General features: G+C 37.8%; 1 protein-coding gene across 1 annotated transcript in view; it reads right to left on the reverse strand.

The window, feature by feature from the left end:
• Positions 1 to 14,811, reverse strand: part of PDHX (pyruvate dehydrogenase complex component X) — a 33,469-nt gene that overhangs the window by 14,168 nt on the left and 4,490 nt on the right. Inside the window, exons 2-5 of the mRNA XM_084207594.1 lie at positions 12,798 to 12,881; positions 8,000 to 8,100; positions 3,014 to 3,219; positions 1,669 to 1,767 (exon numbers count right to left, since the gene is read on the reverse strand). Of these exons, the coding sequence (XP_084063720.1) occupies positions 1,669 to 1,767; positions 3,014 to 3,219; positions 8,000 to 8,100; positions 12,798 to 12,881 (490 nt within the window). The remainder of the gene's footprint in view (positions 1 to 1,668; positions 1,768 to 3,013; positions 3,220 to 7,999; positions 8,101 to 12,797; positions 12,882 to 14,811) is intronic.

The raw sequence follows: 14,811 nt of genomic DNA on the forward strand, positions 1-14,811 counted from the left end.
AAAAAAAACAGCAGTTAGTCAACCTTGAACAGACACATAAGAGAAATATAAATAAAAGTATTCAGATAAATAAAATAAAGTATTGGCCTACTAAGGGAGAAAGTCATGACAGAGAATGCCAGTAGAGTGGAAGTTCCAACTGCTGTCGCAAGTTTTACAGTGAGTTGAATTTAAAGATAGAAAGCTGGGGGATAGGATCTTGCTTGCTTACGTAACTCACTCTCTTTCTTTCTTGTAGTCTGGTGAGTGCAGCAAAGGAAATATTTCCCTGAATATCTGCAGCAGTATCTGCAGCAGCTCTCTATAAAAATCTGCGCATTTCATTTCAAACTGAATATAATAACAGTCTGTAGGCATCTGAAAGATTAACCCCATTTCAAAAGAATGGTTAAAAAACCCCAGACATTCTTCATCTTAAACTGACATTTCATAGTCAAATCTTCTGTATGAAAAAAACAGTTTTAAAAAGAAATTATGTTGCTAGATAACTCTCATAACTACAGAAAAATCTTTGCTAGATCTCCATGACAACTAGGAAGTGTTAATTTGTTAGCTCAAAGTCCTAGAGGGTTTCCACCTGCCATAGCCTCATTACACACCATAAATTACTATTACACTTACATAATTAAGAAAGAACTCTCTCTGATGATTTGCTGTTACACAGCATATTCTATCTATTCAATTCCTTATTACATCTCAACTCAGCCAAAGGTCATAAGGAAAAAAAAAAAACATTGAAAAACTGTCTGCCACTTTTCTGGCTCCAGTTCCAAGTTACAGGGACCTGGTCCTGGTTGTCTCTGAATGGAACTAAAATAACAGTAGCCAGCAAAGTCTGTGTAAGTGAATGATGGTACTTGTCAAAAGAAATAATTTTACTGAGAACAAAAATATTTATTTCTGCCAAAAACCTCACTTCCAATAACATACATACTCATGTGAAGAGAATGCATAATTTCAAGACTAATGCACTGAATCTACCACATTTTTTTACACTCAACTTATTCACTCAAAGGCTTGAGTGCCAATCATTATATTGCGATACTCAAAAAGGTAAAAAACCCTACTAGGTCTTAACAAACCACAGCTTGGTAATCAAACAATCATAAAGAGGAAAAAGAAAAATGGGAGAAAAACAAAATTCTGGAATTTTATATCATTACACTTCATTGTTCTCCCCAGCCTAATGAAAATAATAAAAATTAAAATCCTGACAGATGTCAGAAGAGAACTACAATAAAAAAGGCAAAAGATCCGAACTCCCTAAAGAAAAGTTGAAGAAAATGCCAGAGAATTGGTATTTTATTTTGCCTCCGCATGCATCTTGGGAAGTAAAATTCTTGAGATCCACAGTGGTAGCTAATAATGGTACATAGGAAGCAATAGGCACCACTGAGCTGAGCTGCAGAAAATGTGACAGCAGCACCACACAGCTAAGATGAGACGTAAAAAATACAAATATGTGTTCTGGTTTTTTTCTAATTAAGGCCTTCTTCAAATACTGCCTAAGTCATTCTCCCTATCTTTTCAAAAGATTTTTCAAATTTAATTAAACCCATCCACAGCAAACAATGGAACAAAGACACAGCTTTTTTAATAAGCAAACTTTAATCTAATGGAGGTCACTCTAATATCAAAAGTTGTAGGTTTACCAAATTATCTACATACTCTTTAGTGAAGATTCCTCGAGGCCCAGTAGGTGTAACATTGCTTGCATCTAGTCCATGTGTCTCCAGAATGTTGCGAGCTGCAGGACTTAAGCGAACCCTGAAGAAATGAGGGGGGAAGTTTAAATTATTTAAATAGCAAGATTAACTTATTTCATTAATGTACATCACAAGAAACTACATTTCTCTCTGGTCAACTACAAAGCACAGCACACTGGTATAGAGTACCAGTGCATCTTAATATGATTTGCTTTCTGAAATGAGGAGTAAAGCTTACATCTAGAGAAAATGTTTTGGAATTCTTAGATACAAAGCAACAACACTCTCATAAAAGAATAAATACTTGGTTTTAAGTCTTTGCACAAAAATTTCCTATTCATTATTTCCCAAAGGAGACTATATTTGCACCTCATTGAATTTTAAGAATGGTCCATTAAGCCCTTGCCAAAAAAACCCCATGTCATAAATGATTATTTGGTTCCAAACATGCTGATACGTCTCTAACAGTTGCAGTGAAACAGCACTTCTGTTCTTTGGTACTAAAATGAAAGACATAATCCTTTCAAGGATCCTTTCGTGGATCATCCTCCTGCTGCAGGTAATGCCTGGGCAATGACCTCAGCTGCTGTCCACTTGCATGAGAGAAGCCTAAATGCTGGCAGCATTTAGCAAACCAGCAGAGAGAAAAGATAATGAGTTTTGGGGGGAAAAAAACAAGCACAAATAAGGAGTGATACCTCCAAACAGGATATATCCTGGGACACAAAGTGATTATGGATTATTGCAATCTAACACCCTGGAGCTGACCCCTCCTCCAAGGTGTTTCAATGTTTAGAATACCAACAGATCCAAAAAGAGCACATAAACCGACTGGTTTAAGTTTTTTTTCATAACTCCACTGTTATGAAAATATTAGAATAATTTTTTTCTAATATTGAAAATGCAAGTGCTTGTATGGACTTTGGAGTGTGCCATTTCTGTATTTTTTCTCCTCAAATCAATAGAAAATAAGTCATAGGTACACCTGGTATCTAAAGCGTAGGCACTATTGTCCATCCTGTAATAGCACAACTTCTTTCCAACTGTAAGCTTAGTATCCTTCATAATTTAATTGCAGGACAGAATATAAGTATCATTAATTCTAATAACATTATGCTGTTTGAATTCACTTACTGGGCTTATGAGCAAAGAAATAGTCTAGGCCTGCAAGGTTTATCACCTCACTCATACTGAAACACTTTTAAAAAACAGCCTACTACTAGGTAAAAAAGGACAAAAAACAGTTCTTGGTTCAGTTCTACTGATTTAATGAAGAGTTCCATTTCATAAGAAACATAGAAACTTACTGCAATTTCCCGGGTTGATGTTGCAGTTTAGGAGGGGCTGAAACTGAAGGAGCTACAGGAGCTGAGGCAGGTGCAGGTGCTGGTGGAGCCACAGAAGATGGACTACCAGCATCAGCTGGTATTTCAACTTGCTTCCAGTCCTGGCCTTCCTCTACCAGCAGACCAATTAGTGAGCCCAAGCGAACATTTTTGCTTCCTTCTTCCACCTAAATTGTGGAATTAAATGTTAAGCTACATATTACACTGTCTGCTCTGATATGACTAAAACCAGTAGATGTCAAAATTTCAGGCATATTAAAGACAATTAATCAGTAAGATATATCCCATTTTATTGCTATTATTAATAAGATATTTCAAGACTGAAATTAATTATAATTGCTATTATAAGAAGAGGAACATCAAATTATGCCCCAAATGCCAGACACCTAAAGTTAGCACCCAGAAATAAAAGTAACTTTTTATACACACAGCCTTTGCTCAGAACTAGAATAGAAAAAGAAAAATTATTGCAGTTCTGCTTAACTTTTCATCTCCTGGATTTTTGAGTCACTGCTACATTTTTGTTATTCACAATAAGAAAACCTCGGCAACCCTAGAATCTCAGATGTAGAAAGAGCTGAAATAAATAGGACTTTAGGGTGCTGGGATGACAAGCTGGACACAAGCCATCAGTGTGGATTTGCAGTTCAGAAAGGCAAATGCAGGAATGTGGCCAGCAGGGAGAGGGAGATAATTCTGCCCCTCTACTCCACTTTTGTGACACCTCACCTGGAGTGCTTTTTCCAGGACTGGGGTCCTCAACAAGACATGGACCTATTCAGAGTGGGGCCAGAGGAGGGGCACAAAGATGACCAGAGGGCTGAAGCACCTCTCCTACAAAGACAGGCTGAGGGAGATGGGGTTGCTGAGCCTGGAGAAGAGAAGGCTTTGGAGAGATATTATACCAACCTTCCAGTGCTTAAGAGGATCTTAGAAAAGGTAGGGAGAGGGCCTTTTTATACAAGCAGGACAAGGGGCAATGGTTTTACAATCAGAGAGGGCAGGTTTAGATTAAAAAGAAATGCTTTACTCAAAGGTAGTAAAGCACTGGAACAGGTTGCCTATAAGGGTGGATGCCCTACTCCTTCAGCATTCAGGGCCAGGTTGGATGGGGCCCTGCACAACCTGACCTAGTGACTGGCATCCCTGGTACAAGATAATCTTTAAGGACCCTTACAAACCAAAACATTCAATGATTCTATGTAGCCAAGGAAAGTAAAAAAAATCCTAGCTTTGCTAACAAACCAACAAAGCACAGGTGACCATGACAGGGAGGAAAAATTAGAGATAAAGTGAACAGAGAAGTAAAATTCCCTTGGGGCTTTTGCCACTGCAGCATAGTGCTTTAGTCACTAACAAACATATACTGAAGTAAATGTTTATTTCCTCCACTGGGAAGAAAAAGGGACAGAACTTATGCTGGCTCATTCTGCAGTGGAATTTTGATACAAAGTAGTTTCCATACTCATTTCTCATTTCCCAATTCTCATTTCAGTCATGAATGAGAAAATGGCAACAGATATTATTGTTAGGGAAACTTTCCTGCCTGACCATCCAGGAGCCACTCTGGCAGTCACAGTCCCACCACGAGAGGGGGAACCAAAGCTCCTTTAAAGTGAGTGGCTTGAGTAACCCCATGGGTGCCTCACCTGGCTCCCTGCACACCCTGCCCCCACATTCAGACAGGGCTGCCTCACCAGATTGACCCTGGGTTTCCCACAGCAGAATCTCAGACACCTGGATCCCCAAAGCAATTTTAATTCTGGCCCAGTTACAGAAAAATAGCTCAAGCTGGTGCTGCTGGGGATGGACCACAAATAAAGAAATTCCTGTGCTTTCATACCCTCAGTCTGTGCTGCCAATAGTCCGGGGTCTTACGACTGAGTCCTTGGCTCCTGCTGTGTCCCAATGTCCAGTCCCCTGGCTGATGCCACAGGTCCCTGTGCCCTCTGCTGTGGAAAGGGTCAGCACCAGGTCAAAGCCCCTTTTCTGGTGCTCTCACCACATCCCTCACCCAGGGAAAAGCCTGCAGCTGCACACCCAGTACCTGCTCTAAGTCTATTCCTCAGTAATTAATTACAGTTCTTAAACAATCATTCATCATCTGCTTTGTTCCAAATTGAACCATATTTTAGGAAAAAAAAAATCAGTGTTAATTTGAGAAGCAACTCTACTGAAGAAAAAATCATTCTGAAATTACCCTTCTAATATTTCATTCAGTTATTTAATCTTTTACACTGAATTAGATGTGATCATTAAAAGACCTATTCAGACAGAGAAGAAATATATATGCACGAGTTTCTGTTTTACTGTTAGCCTGCTCTTCCTAAACCATTTATAGATTATATAGTCAAGAAATACCAAGAAGGGTTACAGAAGTTGAATTAATTTAACCTAATAAACCTCCTATCTTTAAATGCAAAACCCAAAGCATTAAGCAGACAGTGTGCTCAGCTGACTCAAGTTTTCCATACTGAACTCTGTCAAGATGGTTCAGAATTGTAGCTGGCATCAAAGGCAGCCATTTTTGTCTCATTTCTTTAGGAAGTGAGTGAAATCCAGCCAGATGCTAGCTCAGAGGCACAGAACATTTTTAAATACCAATTAACTACATCACATGTGAAACTTCTGAGTGGCCCTTGGAAAGAATCTTTTCAATAAGTAATCATCACCTCATCCACAAACCTGACACAGCTCATTTTATAAGCCTTACACAAACATCTACTGAACACCTAATACAGAGCAGAAATATCCACCAGACAGTGCAGAAAGACAACCAAAAATCACACCTGAGCCAGGGAAAAAAAAATCTGAAAACTTTTGATCTTACTGCTCTCTTGTTATTTTAGTTTCTGAAACATCACAGTTTTTCTGTGCTTTTTAGGAGACTGGAATAAAAGCCTGTCTATCCTGTACTCTAACTCATAGGCCCACCATTTCTAGATTCCAAGGATTAAAAGAATCCATTAAAAATTTGGTTTGCATAATGATCTGTTCATGTTACTCCAACAAAGCTGCCTCTCTTCCCTTATTCTGAAAGACACTATAGTTATTTTCTACCTCCTGGCATCTCCTCCTCAGGTTCAGCTCTTGGCATTGGATTGTTACTGGATGATATGGATATAACTAAAGCTGAATGTCACTGCTCCATGACACTGATATCATGTAGCTGCTGGAAGGTCTGGCTTTGATCTATTAAAAAAACGGGCCACAAGAGCAATAGACATAGAGAAATTTTGAAATTTGCAATGCATTTGAAATACAAGACAGGAAACAAAAAAACCCCACAGCTTCTGAAATAGTAATCTTACTTGTAGCCATCATGAATTACTATTAAAGAAACTAAGCAAATGTCAATTTAATCTTGCTAGGATTAATTCTTTAATACTTTTGACAGAGAGAATCCCTGTATCTCCCCCTCACACTATCTAACAAAGCAGTGTCTGCAAATGCAGAATAGGTTGTACAAGATTTTGTCAAGGTTATCAGAGGCAAACTGATTTTCAGAAACATTCAAAACTGAAGAAGAGAGATTTAAAAATAGTGAAAGCATTGCCCAGAAATTATTTAAATAACTACATGGAGACTAAACACAGATTAAAAAATATATCTGATGTGAGACTTCATCCTGGCATGGCAAAACAGATCCTCTGAAACCTATTAAATGTGGTGCTCCATAGCTGAATACCAATTTAACAACACAATTAAAAGAAGGAAAAATATTTCAAAAACTCTTGTCTATATACACTAGTGCTTAAATGCAACTTATCCTGTAGAATTGAAGACTAATGACAGTTTTTGTAAGTCCTGATAGCTGGAAACGAAGTCTGAGTTTCATCTCACATCCACTCTCCTCCCTACCACATCCCCTCTCCTCCATACCCCAGCCCCCCATCTATCTCGAGACTCACTTTTGTAAAGGCTGTTGCCTTTGCTTATATAAAAAATGAAGATACCAAACAGAACATCACTTTTCAAATGCTGCCACAGAGGAAGCTACTCTCCCTTTTCTGTTTTTACAAAGGATAACTGCGCAAATACATGCTGATGTACGAAAATGCAGCTGTAGCAGAGAAAGAAGTCTAATATACCAATCCAAAAAGCTTTTGCAATAGCAGCCCAAACACATGTCTCCAGGAACCAGTTTGTACCCGTGCCCATTCTGCTGTTTCCTAAGTAGCTGGACTGCAATTAATACCAGCAGGCCTAATTTGTATGATTATGTGATCCACATCTCATGGGTCAATGTGCCCTAGATGAGACCTCCCTAACCAAATGATGTAGTATTTACTGAAAGTACTCATCTCTCATATTTTTATTCATTTTTTTCCAAATTCTTGCAATTCACCCTGTTGTTTATTTATTGTGGAGGGAGAGAAGAAACAGCTGCAATACACCACCAGCTGAGACTGCTTCAGAAAATTTCGTACTCATCCCAGTTCTTGTTCTTTCTATTAAGCTTAATCAATTTAATTTTGATAGAGGAAATTATTAACTCCAAGAACAGAACTCTTCTCTGGGTCAGCCCATGTTGTATAACATGCTACCTTGAATGACTAGCACAAGACAATCTAGCAGAGAGATGACACATCCTGGGTAAAGCACCACCCAAAATTCCAGATTTCAACTGATTGTTAACTGTTTTCCTATAACTCAGAGTAAAAGGTGTCATAAACTACAACATTTCATGGTCATAATTCAGGTGCAAAACATACAAAACAACAGGTTAAGTGAAAATCCATTAAATATATACCAAATCATGTACCACGTACCAATAGTCTGGTACACACACGGCACAAATAGAGCAATTATTTCTCCCCAGGAATACAAGCAAGTGCATTTTTCTGAATGCTGATCAGAAATTTAGCTAGCTAAACTAGTTTTTTGAGGCAATATGCTAAACAGTCTGAAGTTATAATACCCTACTGAGAAATGCAGGATTCCTACCAGTATTTTAGCCAATATGCCATCATCACTTGATTCCATGGTAACCACTGCTTTGTCCGTTTCAATTTCACACAATGCATCTCCAACATTCACTGTGTCACCTGCAAAATACAACAGAACTTAAGAATACTAACCCTAAACTTCCTTTCAGGTTTGTTTTAACCATGGAAGATAGATATTCACCATATAATACAGTTATTTTGTATTCCTTAATATATTTTATGTCTAGTTGATCCCCCATCATTACTTATCATGTTGGATTTTTCCTTTCCAAATAAAATCACCAAGAGTCAAGAACCACAAGCTGCTGCGACAGAACACTGATATGTTCCCAGTACTGATGTTTTCAGCAAGCCTTCCAAGAGGAACTACACACACAGTGAAATTTATTTCCAGAACCCCATACTCAGTAGCACTGCCCTGAATAAAATATTGAGCTTTCCATATTCACTGCTAGCCACCAGCCAGAGCAAGCTATCTAAAACTGCTTAGGACAATGGTATCATAGTTCAGTAACTGGTGTCTACACTATTAAAGAAATTCAAATAAACCTCAGGAATTTTAATGTGCTTGGGAAAGCACAGCTGCAAGCTTGCTTTATCTCCTATATAGTTCAGAAAGGTCTTTTCAAGCATTCATTCATACTTACTTTGTGAAATAAAAATATGCACAAGTGCTAGAAATTGCTTTTGCTACATTACACAAATCCAAGATTAATTCTGAAGCATACTCTTCCTCTGCTTTTGAAGAATATCTGTATCTGCTAGCAGATGATAAAGATATTATGTGTCTGGATTATTTCAACAAATCACTACTGACTAGATGTCCAACATTAAAACTGGCATTACATTAAAAACTGTTAGGTAGTTGAATGTTTTGGCTTCCAACAAAATACAGCTTTTTTTTTTCCTTATAGAGACATACAAGCGTAAAACATGCCTACAATTTCACATAAAGTAAAATTCTAATATTTCACCATTACCAGAAATGCTGCAACAGCATTACCTGTCTAAGCATTGAGCTGAACTATAGATATCACTCTATTGTGCTTAAGGTGCAGAATTAAAAACTAAAGCAGGTTACCACCTTACCTTAGGTAAGAGACAACAGTATAAAAAAAATGATCTCCCATTTCAGGACTACATGAATTAGAAAGGGAAAATGAGGTGTTGTACCTCATTTGTTGAATAAAAACATCAAAAGCTCAGTTACCTACATAGTTTTATAAGTCATAAACATTCCTATTACAGAAATTGGTAGAGAAACATACTTCATCTTTTTAATGCAATAATCTAAGAGCCACATTCCACTTTGCAATAACTAGAGCATGAACAGTTTACAAGAGGAAGTCAAAACTCCAGGCTCTATACGAGTGTTTTAATTTCACTGGATCATTAATTCAAGTAGGCCATATATCAGATCATTAGGCAAGTACTTCTCAGCTGATACGAAATCAAATTGTTGGGCAAATTCTGTAATTTACAGAGCGAAGACTGGCAAGCAGAAAGGAGGCTAACTCTGTATCTTAATCTGCCATCAGACTGCAAGTGTTCTGCACCATTAAAAGAAATCTCAGTGCTCAGAGATCAACAGCAGTACCTCCAGCAGGGTAGGCCAGCCAAGAAAATACCCTCATCCATGTGTCACATGTCACATCTCAACTTGGGTACCTGTTCACAGAATACTAACTTCATCTTGCACAGGGAGGGCAACAGGAAAAGTCTTCTGAGAACTGGATAAACCACTTTTCCACTACCTTTTTTTTCTTTTCCTTTCATTGCTGCAGCCATAAAGTTACCACAAATTTGAAAGGCAATTGAATAAATGCAGTGTAAGAATTCACTTCACTGCAGCATTCAAGTCCTATGCATGTTTCAGTACCCAAGAGCAATAGAAAGGACCATAGTTCCTTTCATTAGAGATTACAATATATGTGATAGCTCCTAATCGATGCCCAGTTTGATGTCAGTTACAAACCAGCTTTCCCAATAATTAGGATTGGAAAGAACACTTTAGCAAGCCATATCTTTGCTCTTACACTTTAAACCAAGCAGTATTTGCAACAGAAGTTGCCTGAACCAAACCTCTCTGTAATTATATATAATGCCCTTGGAAAATTTTGGATGGGCTTCAGGCTTTTTGTTTGTTTATTTTTTGGGTTTTTTTGTTTCTTCGTTTGTTTTTGATTTGGCTTTAATGATTAAATTCCATAGCTAAGATGAATTATTAGGATCTCTACGGAAACAGAGTTTTCTTCCAGGAGATCCAATTGGCATCCAATAGCCTCAGTGCTCTCTTCAACTACTGACAGACAAGTATCCAAATCACAAGATACAAACTGCATTTCTTAATGCTGGAAATAAAATCAGAGTTGACTGAACACAGATACTGAAGTCCCTGGAGCTGATGTCTCAAAAGGTAGCAGAGTTACACTGTGTGTGGATGCTGCCAGCACTGTTGTATCTTCTGTTTTCTGCCCACATTAACAAGAGGATTTTGGTCTCCTGGGCTGTCAGACTACAGCTTTCATCAACATTCAATTCATACATAATAAATACAAGTTTTTAGAAACATAGTTTTATCATTGTGAGAATGACTTCATTACCCACAGGAATCAACATGAAACTGCATTAACAATGAGCAGGAAAAGTAAAGCTATCAATTAAATTCAGCGCCCTCCCTTCTGTAGTAGTGAAATTATCTGTCCATCCTGTGAAACCATGAAATAAAAACATTTGAGATTTACACAAAGAACAGAAAGACTATCAACACAGTATTATACTGACCCCTTCTGGTTATACAGTGGGAAAAACATTATATATGCAAACAGCATGCTTCTGTCAACTGCTTAAAAATATTTCTTTTCTTGGACATCAGATTGCCAAACATTCATATTCAGCAATAACAGTGCTTTTACATGGCAAACACCCTGGAGAACTAAGCAGTTAAGAGCATCCCTTATAGAGAGGTGTGTAAACATTAAATCGCTTCACTATTTTCTTCAAAATTTATCTTAATATTGTCTTGATGTTTATTGTCCAGACTCTTAGAGAAAACAAAAGTATTGACAGGAACTAATTATGGTCATAGATGCAGCCAATAAGACAAAATACTATATTTGGGGTTGCTCTTCTTTCTAAATAGAAAACAGAGCAATAAAAATACTAACATAGTATTCTTTCAAAATCTAAGAGCCAATTAAGATTTGGTTAAAATAGCTGTGAAGCTTTTTTTTCTTTTGTGTTAGGGTAGAAGGCTAGTGGAAAGACTGGGAAAAACCCTTGTATAGCTTTGACATTCTAACACTTTTTATGAGCATGTTGGGAGCAAACTGGAATCTAGTTCAACTCCTACCACCCTCTCTTTGTTTTCTCTTGCAATTTTGAATGCTATAATTACTGAAAAACAGGTTACTGTTGATATTTAAATTTTACAACTATTGACAACTAACAAATATAAAATGGACTTTGGATCATTCTTTCCTCTCTGCATCATCTTGGACTTGATTAACTGAAGTTTCAAGAACACTGGTGCAATTTCTTTTATTGGCATAAACTTCTGAATTGTTCCCAGCAAATTCTGCAGAAATTCTTACTAAAAGTTTCATGAACAAAAGGCCAAGCCCACTACTGGAGCAAGAAGCTGTCTTTCAGCCACCTCTCAAAATGTATTCAAAATGTAGGAAAGCAAAGCTCTTCTGAAGCACAACAATGGAAGCTGTATCAACACTCAAAAGGATAAGCCAAAGGAAAAGGTTTATCTAGGCACAATAGTCAAAACACATTTACCTATCCAAATTGTGTCTGTCAAAGATAATAAGCTTTGAGATATTTTCTTTTCTCCAGATGTATTCATCTCTTCAGGAAATCTAAAAATGCCTGTGAACAAGATATATTCCTACTGCTGTCCAAAAGCCTACAATGCACAATGAACAATAGCTATCTGGAATCCAAAACTACAGTCAAAATTCAGGCTTAATATTAAATTGAAGAAGGGACAGGGTAGGCATAAACAGGATAAAGGTCTCTTGACAGAACAGGAACTGCTGACTCTTCTACAGATCATTTTTCATTTACCTACAACCTACATGAAGACAAAACTTGACTTTTATCCAGACTTTTTATCCAGTGGATCCAAAATATTTTAGCAGAAGCACATAGTTGTCAGAGCACAGAGTTCAGGCTTTTTTTAGATAAGTAGGTTGGTTTTCAGTTTGGGTTCTTTTAGGGAAAAATTTCCCCATTTGCTATTAGGGTTATGAAAGTAACTTAAATTTCTCTCAGTTTTAACTGTAGACTATAATTAAGATATGAGAAAAGATACTCAAAAAAATACCATATCTTTCATGGTATTCCATAACACACCAGAATAATGAGAGAGACCCTCCCCAAAGTCAACGGCTCTCAGACTTCTGAAGCCACTGAGCAGCATGACAACACTGGGAATTAAAAACAGCACACACACACTCAAACCCTGGAAGAGCCTAATGGAAATTTTTCAAAAATATGATCAATGCCACCTTTTGGAAGACAATTAAGCAAAAAACATGTCAAGAACAAACAATTTCAAAGAAGGTATAGTTCATGCTGACAGCATCCACACACCAAATACTTTGCTTCAAAATACTGATCTATACTATAGATCAGTATATCAATATATAACCAGGAAGAATTATCTTATTTTATTTTTTATTTCTCTTATTTTTGTCTCCTTTATTAAGAATTATCCTATTTTTACAGAATAGATTTACATAGCTGAAAAACTGTGGAAAATGCGACCACAGAAAATGCTACCTTACCTTCCTTTTTTAACCATTTCACAATGTTTCCTTCTTCCATTGTTGGAGAAAGTGCAGGCATAAGAACTTTAATACCAGGTGTACCTGCAAAATAAGCATGTGGTTATCTCAACTGATTACTTTTTCAGTATAATTATTTTCTCAGTTAACTGCTTAACACAAAAGAAATTAAAAGTGCATGAATCTGAAAGATAATTGAACAAAAGATTTACTACAATGCTCTTTTTTTAAAGCTTACATACAAGCATGCCCACCAAATAGCTCAAAGGAAAAAAGGCACATGACAAGAGAAATGGAAATTCACAAGCCCTGAATTCCTAGACCTGAAGTTTTGTTGATCATCTCAAAATACATCCTCCTTCTCCAGTCATCCTTCTCCTCCTTGACTCAGGCTGTGGAATTTTTTCCAGATTAAAGCATATCTCTTAAATTAAAAAAGACTTTGTGATCCTAGTATTTCAAATGCTAATGATCCACCTCTTTCACTGATAAAGTTTTTTAATGTTTATTTATCCTTTTTACTAGAAAACTGTATCTACTTGCAGAAATTGCTTGATTTCAAGTTTCAGTGATTTTGTCTTGGCTCAGTAAAACCATATGCAGAAGCAGCACTGTGTAACAGCAACTGTGTGCCATGTTAGTGGGATTCATCTGGGGGCAGAGCTCAGGATACAGCACAGAGCTTGGCTACACAGCAAATTACACCTCTTGCCATCCCATCCTCTACACCAAAGAGGACATATGAGAGATACTACCTTTCTGAACTTTTAAATATACTTATAAGCCAAAAAAAAAAAAAATCTTTCTAGATCAATTTTGTAAAAGCAGCTTTCCAGTAACTGATTTTTGAGGCTCTTTCTTGAACTATTATGTCTGAATTTGTGTTCAGTCACAGAACAGAAATAGACACATAGAAGGTACATTGTATACAATGACAAGGCTTATTTCTGCTTCATATTCCCTTTTCTCTAACACCCAGCATTAAGGATTGTAATCATTCTATAGGAAACAACACCACATTTCTCCCAATTGCTGTATTCCTTGGAGTTGTCAGAAACACCTAAAAAATGGAACTTAGAAATTAATAATTTTTCAGGTTTTTCCTTATCTGCTTTTCAGCTCAAAATTCTTCTAGGTTTTTTCCTTGCCCCTTTTTTTTCCCCAAAAGCTGTGCACATGGAGAAGAGGGAGGTGATTCAGGACAGCCAGAACAGCTTCACCAAGGGCAAGTCCTGCCTGACCAACCTAACGGCTTCACAGGATAGAATGACTACACCAGTGAACAAAGAAGGGCTATGGATGTCACCTCTCTGGACTTACAACATTGTTCTCTTTAAACTGATGAAATAAGGATTTGATGGGTGGACTGTTTCGTGGGTGAGGAATGGGTTGGATCCACAGGGTAGAGGTCATCATCTCAATGCTCCTGTGGACACTGGTGACAAACCTGTTAAAGGTACTGGCAGATGAAAAGCTGTGATGTGGCAGGTTGTGACTCACAGCCCAGAAGGCAAACATAGCCTGGGACACAAAAATCAGCATGGCCAGCAGGTCAAAGGTGGTGATTCTGCCGCTCTACTCTGCTCTGGTGAGATCCCACCTGGAGAAATGCATCCAGCTCCTGAATCCTCAGCACAGGAAAGGCACAGATGTGTTGCAGGGGGTCCAGAGGACAGCCACACAAATGATGAGGGAGGGAGCACCACTTGTATGAAGAAACATCAAGAGAGTTGGGGCTGTTCAGTCTGGAGGAGAGAAGGTTCCAGGGAGACCTTACTGCAGTCTTACAATAGTAACTAAAGGGGCTTTTAAGAGAGATGGGGACAGAGTTCTTAACTGGGCCAAGCAATGGAACGAGGGGTAGTGGTTTGAATTTTAGACTGGCTGTAAGGAAGATTTTTACAATGACAGAGGTGAAACATAGAAACAGGCTGCCCAGAGTGGTGGTGGATGCCCCATCACTCAGAGGCTGGATGGGGTTCTGAGCAGCCTGGTCTATTTGAAGATGTCCCTG

The sequence above is a fragment of the Fringilla coelebs genome (assembly GCF_963513975.1).
Source record: "Fringilla coelebs genome assembly, chromosome: 6".
Lineage (NCBI taxonomy): Eukaryota > Metazoa > Chordata > Aves > Passeriformes > Fringillidae > Fringilla > Fringilla coelebs.